At 30.6% G+C, this 7579-nt stretch overlaps 1 protein-coding gene across 1 annotated transcript; it reads left to right on the forward strand.

The window, feature by feature from the left end:
* The first annotated feature begins 918 nt into the window (after window positions 1-918).
* Window positions 919-5255, forward strand: VPE11 (vacuolar processing enzyme VPE11). The gene is made up of 9 exons (XM_026032629.2): window positions 919-1207; window positions 2879-3043; window positions 3146-3302; window positions 3645-3730; window positions 3828-4051; window positions 4180-4228; window positions 4360-4578; window positions 4656-4862; window positions 4964-5255. The coding sequence occupies exons 1-9, from the start codon at window positions 1040-1042 to the stop codon at window positions 5099-5101; spliced, it is 1413 nt and encodes a 470-aa protein (XP_025888414.2). The 5' UTR covers window positions 919-1039; the 3' UTR covers window positions 5102-5255.
* The last annotated feature ends 2324 nt before the right edge of the window (window positions 5256-7579 follow it).

Raw genomic sequence — 7579 nt, forward strand, 5'->3', positions numbered from 1 at the left:
TTTCTATTTATATCAACAAACTCGTTTTTTGTTGTTTTATTGTATAAAAGAATTTGTAGTTAACAAATGTAATAATAAAGACATAACATAGAGGATCATGTGCTTCTACGAAAATAGAGAAAACTCAAAACAAAAATTAATGTATTTAATTTAATACAATAGATTATAATTTCAAAATATGACCTCTTATTTCATTTATTTCACCATTTATATATTATACCCCAAAATTTGTTCCACTGAAAGGTTGTACTTTAAATTGAACTTTTTTTCTTTAATTTTGCATATTTAAAAAAAATCATATCCCGAATGATGACGAAGATCGTCTTCTTTGTTGTTTATCTAAATATAAATATTATACTATTTCATTAAAGTATGAGATTATTAATCCATATATAAACAATGAAATATGCTAATTTTTCTGTTTTATTAGTCAAAAAATACAGTTACATTTAAGTAAGCTCCCCGGCATTTGATTCCTTTATTTATATCAGCCTACTCCAAAGGACAAAAAACATACAAAAACAATGAGGTGACAAGACAAAACTATCACAAGTTACAAGAGTTTTCTTGTAAAACAATGAATTTGAAATTGCTTGATCATAAATTTTAAAGTTAATATTTAAAAATTTTCAAATTTGTGAAATTATGTTTGGACATGTATTTTATTTAAAAAAATATTCAAATTTTGTGATTGAAAGTTCCAAAAATCAGGAAAGTTGATAAAATTAAAGATTAGAAACAATTATATCAAATTTCACGATCAAATAAATATTTAAAATTTATGATCAAACAAGTATTTAACGATAAATTCTCGCCATAATTTATGATAAAATGCTATTGCAATAATCTGTCAAGTTGGTGACATATTTTCGTGAGTTCCTATGGTTGATTTCTTTTATTACCTTTGAATTCTACGTTGTGAATCCCTTTATACGTCTTTAGTGTTGTTGGCACAAATTAAAGGATGTTATAAATTTGTTATACACCAAGTTCAATATAATTCTAAATTAGTTCAATTTCTTTGTTAATTTAAAACACAATGATATCTTGGTATAATATTATTGTAATATTTTTATTTGGTTTGGTCTCAATATTTGTTAATATTGAAGGTCGTAGTATCTCTCAATTCTTAAATCAAGAATCACAAGGAACCAAATGGGCTGTCCTGGTTGCTGGTTCCAATGGCTGGGATAATTATAGGCATCAGGTAAGCATCCTAAATGATATTTTTGTGTGAATTTTGAAAATGAGGTGAATGTTTGACGATTCAGTTGTGGTGATTGAAAGTTGTCTGATAATATCTTCATCAATATTTATTAATTTTCTTGTATTTTTGCGAAACAGATATAAGTTACATTAAATGTAATAGATAAAGAAGGATAATTTCGGAATAGCTTTTAGTATCCTTTAATTTTTTGTATTGTTTAATTTGGAATAGACTATAACTTATTAAAGGATTAATAATTAATGTTGGAATAAGTTATTCCTACCTATTTGAAACAATAATTCTGAAATAACTTATTTGGAGGATAAAATAGTTGAAATGACAAAAATACCCGCTCAAGTCATTTTTTATACATCATTTTTTACATTTGTTACACTTATTGAGGGTATACATATTTTTTTTAATGAATAAACAACTTATTCTTAGAAATTATCCAATACATATTATTTTTAATACAATTAAACAAACATCCACTAAAATAGTACCACAATAACTAATTCCAACGCAATTAATCCCAATATAACAATCTTGATATAACTTTTAATCACCCTTTTTCCTTTATAAAGTTTAGTCATGCACCTAATTCTATAATTCAACTTACTTAGCTACGTTAAAGGTGAAATGTATAGTTGGCTCTCTAATTTGTAGCATGTGTCTATTATTAGTATACAAAATTATACTGACATACGTTACTAGTATACATATTGAAAAGAATTATACTACTAACTTTTAAGTAATTTAAGTCCAACATTTTATGTCATATATTGAATGAAGTTAGAGAAGGTAATAAAAGTCTAAGCATCCATTAAGGACCTAGAATTTCTCATTAAAAAAAGGAATTACTTCAACTACACAAAATGAAGTATAGTACTATACCTTTGAAGTTTGTACCAATTTATAAATCAACTCGGGACTATATTAATAATAGGGAAAATACACACGCAAATTCTAGAGATACACTTATACCATATTAATGTCCTATTACCTCCCTGAACTTATTTTATAAGTAATTTTCTACCCCTTTTCGGCCTACGTGGCACTAACTTGAAAGAAAAAGTCTAACAACGTTGGACTCACAAGATAGTATCATATAGGCCGAAAAGGGGTGGAAAATTATTAATAAAATAAGTTCAGGGAGTAATAGGACCTTAGTATAGTATAAGTGTGTCTCTGAGATTTCAGATAGGTTAAGAGGATACTTGTGCATTATCCCTTAATAATATATAAAGTGAAATTATTCCTTTACTAAATCCTCCCTTGCTAATCACCATGATATCATGAACAAGATCTTTCTTGATCAATTGTTTTTTCATAAATTAATAAGAAAGATGACAAATAATATCATTGTATTTCCTTTTTTCGTTTGAATCATATCAACTTGGAGAGTGTCTAGATTAAGAAACTTCTCGTATTTAATTTGGACTATCAAAATTGACTAAATGAGAGACATAATTTTCTTTTTAGTCTGTTTCAAAAAAATATATCATCTTTTTATAAATAAAAATAATTTAACTTTAAAATTCACTTTTTACCTTAAATGATATATAGTACACGTAATAGCCAAGTGATTTACACTACATATTTTTTTTTTAAAAAAGTTTGTACGAAATCAAACAGTGTCACGTAATAAATTGATGGTATATATGATTTCAGGCTGATGTGTGTCATGCTTACCAATTACTCAAGAATGGAGGTCTTAAAGATGAGAACATCATTGTATTTATGTATGATGACATTGCTCACAATCGAGAAAACCCCAGACCTGGAGTAATCATCAATAACCCACATGGCAATGATGTTTACAAAGGTGTCCCAAAGGTTTGTTTTTGTTTCCTTCTATTTCTTGGAAATTTTTCAAAATTATTAGAGTGTTTGCTAGCTAGCTTATGAGGGGTTTATCTTCTCTTTTTGTTGAGGCAGGATTATGTAGGTGAAGATGTTAATGCTCTAAACTTTTACAATGTCATCCTTGCAAACAAAAGTGGTATTGTTGGAGGAACTGGAAAAGTTTTGAATAGTGGTCCAAATGATCATATCTTCATCTACTATACTGATCATGGTGGCCCTGGAATTGTTGGTAAGTATCTTCCTCACATTAATTTTGATCTTATACTAAGAACTTGTCTCTTGTCATCATTAGGAAGTCATTGAGCCGATAGATATCTGTTGCTATTTGAAGAGTTCATTTTCTATTTTGTTAACCAATCTGCATGTTGGTTGGCTTCCCTATAACAATGATTAATTCTGATAGTAGCGTGATTCATCTGATCAACAGTACCCTCAACTATTATTGATGAGATTGTTCAAACCATTGACTTAGTCTTTTCCGAATAATGTCTATCATATATTTCAAAATTGACATATGATCATTGGATTTGCAAATATGCATAATTGATTTTCATGTTTTTATTGTTATCAGCAATGCCAAGTGGAGAATTGGTTTATGCAAATGATCTAGTTAACGTGTTGAAAAAGAAGCATGCTTCAGGGACGTATGACAGACTGGTAACTCGGTTTAGCTTTTCAGGCTTTCTTTTCCTTTGTGCAAATGTTTGATCGGTGTGAAATTTGAAGTCTGTATCTTATGTTGCATGATGCTCAGGTGTTTTACTTAGAAGCCTGCGAGTCTGGAAGCATGTTTGATGGTCTTCTCCCCGAAGGACTTGATATCTATGTCATGACTGCATCGGAACCTAATGAAGACAGTTGGGCGACATATTGTGGCGAGGGTACTCCTGAAGAGCCCTGCTTGGTTCAGTGTTCCCCTCCCGAGTTTCAGGGTGTCTGCTTGGGAGACTTGTATAGTATTTCTTGGATGGAAGATAGGTATATACAATTTTTATAACCTCTACTCTCGAAGTCCACATTGTTAGATTCTTGTATTTTGTTTCTATAATTTATATTTAGAAATGATGTATTATGTCAAACTTATTATTGTTTGTGCCTATGAACAGTGATATACAAGATCGAACAGCTGACAGCGTGCAAGGGCAGTATAGTAGAGTAAGAGTTTAAACTGTTATGCACAAATATTGCATGTGCTTTAAACAATTTGTTTATATGATACATCTATGCTTTCTCTTATTCAATTTTAGTGGAAGATCAGATTTATGTTTTTCATTTTGCGTCCTAAGGTTGCAAACAGAACTGCAGCCAACATAACACATGGTGGCTATGGCTCTCATGTCACAGAATACGGTGATATAGTGGTGAGTTTTGATTCTCTTGCCGCGTATATGGGTGAGAATTTCAAAAATCACAGTCATGACTCTGTGGATGCCAAATCATTCTCGACATCATCATCAAGGAATGTGGATCAGCATAGTACTGAACTTTTCTATCTGTTCGCCAAAGTAAGTTCCTACCTTTTTTTGATGGAGAATTCATCTTCCTACACATGATCAGTAATTTTCTTTCTTAATGTTTGCAGCACCGAAAGGCTCCTGAAGGCTCCAATGAGAAATATGAAGCTCTTGTGAAACTAAATGAAGTTAAGTCACAGAGAAGTCAAGTGGACTACAATGTAAAACATCTGGGGGAGCTTCTTTTTGATGTTGAAAAAGGTAACGAGGTACTAAACAGTGTTCGACCTGCCCGACAACCACTTGTTGACAACTGGGATTGCCTTAAGTCATATGTAAGTATTTAATTAACATGGCGATACAAGCAATATTTTCAGTTCAATTTTATTGTTATGTTCTTTTGATGAGAATATGACTGCTCTGTTTATGCAAATAGGTCAAGATATTTGAGGCACATTGTGGAAGATTAACAACGTATGGAAGGAGACATGTACGTGGTATCGCCAACATCTGCAATGCTGGGATTACGAATGAGAAAATGGTTGCTATGTCTGCACAAGCATGTTCAAGTTAGTAGAGAATACTGCGAAGGAGCAACTATACTTCTGTTTAGTTGATAGCTACATTCAGAAAAAGGCTGCTTAGAATTGCAGATCTTTTCCCAGTATTCATGTACTAAAGCTTTATTTTCTCAATAATGATGGCCTTTTGATATTTTTATGCATTTACCAGTATTGTTAAGTTCCATCCAAGTTCAATTTTGTTTGTTAATTTGGATGAAATTGATGAAGCCTTTAGCCGCTACTGCATGCATATAAGATGAGAATATTTTATATAATAGCAAACTATTAAATTAAATTTAATGCTATAAATATAGTTTGATTTAATTCTACCCCATAACAAACTGTTGCTATTTCGCCTCTCTCTTGGTGGATCTGTCATTCTTTCTCTTGCCTCTCGCTTTTTATACAAACACAAATGTATAAAATGCATTTATGTTTGTATAAAGCGAGAGAAAAATGTATATATACATATATTTTCGTTCTCATCTCTCCCCTCTCCCAGATTTCGCTCACCACTCCCGGATCTCGTTCGTTCCCACTAGCCTCTCTCACTTTATACAAAAATGTAAATATATAAAATGTGTTTGCGTTTGTATAAAGCGAGAGAAAATTATATATATATATATATATATATATATATATATATATAGACACACACACACACACACATAAATATATATATATATATATATATATTTATTTATTTATTTATTTTTCGTTCCCCTCTCTCCCCTCTCCCAGATGTCGCTCGCCACCCTCTCAATCTCTCTCCGTCACTTTATACAAACACTAATGTATAAAATACATTTTTGTTTGTATAAAACGAGAGAAAATTATCTTTAAAAATTCAAATGCATATATTTTTCGTCATATACACTTATGATTATACAAATATGATCTTCCCCTGCCTAATTTTCTTTTGTCTTTCTTTAATTCTCGCTTTATGCAAACATAGACTATACGGTTGATCTTTTGTATATGTATACCAAAGCAAATTATACAACTGTTTCTTTTGTATATATATAGCGAAATTATACAATTACATTCTTTTGTATATGTATAGCGAAATATACATATTTATGTTTGTTATGAGGTGCAACTATGCAAACTATAACTACAACATACAAATATGATTTTTGTGTTTGTTATATGTGAAAGTTGCTTTGTGTAGATCCCATCAAGTCATTAACCAGAGTTATTGTACATAATTCAAGCCCTTCTTATTTGATTCTTTTCTTTTTTAAAAATAGTAAGTGAAGAGAGTTGTATAAGATCGTAATTTTATCAATGTATTCGGTATGACGAAGAATGTTTGCCAAAAAAATAGAAAAATATATATGTCCATATTGTAGACAAAGATCTAGTCTTATTTGTCCTTTGTATAAATATTAAATGCAATTTCATTATGGGTGTGTTTGGTACGAAGGAAAATATTTTTTTGAAAAACAAGTGAAATTCTAACTTATTTTCTCATTTTTGATTGGTGAATAAAAATTATTTTTTAATGTGTGGTTGGTGAATGAAAAATTTTTTCCAGAAAATTTTTTTTTTTTTGCTAGAGACTAGAAAATTATAATCTTTTGAAAAATGATTCTTGATCCAAAAATTAACCCCGATTATTGATTTAGGAACCGACCCTAACGCCCGAATTAGGACAAGACCCCATTGTCTGTTCCAAAATTTGATCATGAGATCTGACGCCGACCTGTCAAACTTTTGTCCCAGGAAAATATTTTCAAAAGCAATTTTTTATTCAAAAAAAACTTTTGATGAGGGGAGGGGGGGGGGGGGGGGGGGGTAAGGGGGGTTGCATAAAAAGAAAATTTTTTTGAAGTATTTTTCAAAAAGATTTTTTTTTAAAAAATATTTGACGGGATGAGGGCGGCGTGAAAATGATTTTTTCAAAAAAATTGAAATATCATCCAAATCAATTTTTTTGTTGCTTTTAGGTGGGGGATGGCGTGCAGGGGGGGGGTAGCGTAAAAAATGAAATATTTTCCAAAAATACATTTTAATAAATTGACGGGGTGGCTCAAAATATGATTCTTTTTCAAAAATAATTTTCTTTAAAAATTATTCTTTGGGGGGGGGGGTGGTGGTGGTGTTGGTGAGGTAAAAATTTTAAAAAAATTTGAAGGTCAGAGTAGAGTTTTGGAAAAAGTTTTCTTTAATTTTTATCCTTAAATTTGAGGAAAATGACTTGGTCTGGAAAATATTTTCCAAAATATTTAAATCAACCAAACATGGGAACCAAACACATCTTACATCTTCTTAGCATTTCCTCAAGTACATATTTAGATAAGTGACACTTGTCATATTTATAATAGAGAAAAAGGTTGAGATATATCCGAACTTTGACCGAAATTGTTATAACAACCTGAAACTTTGGGTACGACCTATTACTCCCTGCACTATTTAATAATGTATTTCAAAGATATATAGGTGACAACGTGGGCATCATAAATATTGCACCATTATAAATAGTAACT

This window comes from Solanum lycopersicum, chromosome 8, assembly GCF_036512215.1.
Source record: "Solanum lycopersicum chromosome 8, SLM_r2.1".
NCBI classification, from domain to species: Eukaryota; Viridiplantae; Streptophyta; class Magnoliopsida; order Solanales; family Solanaceae; genus Solanum; species Solanum lycopersicum.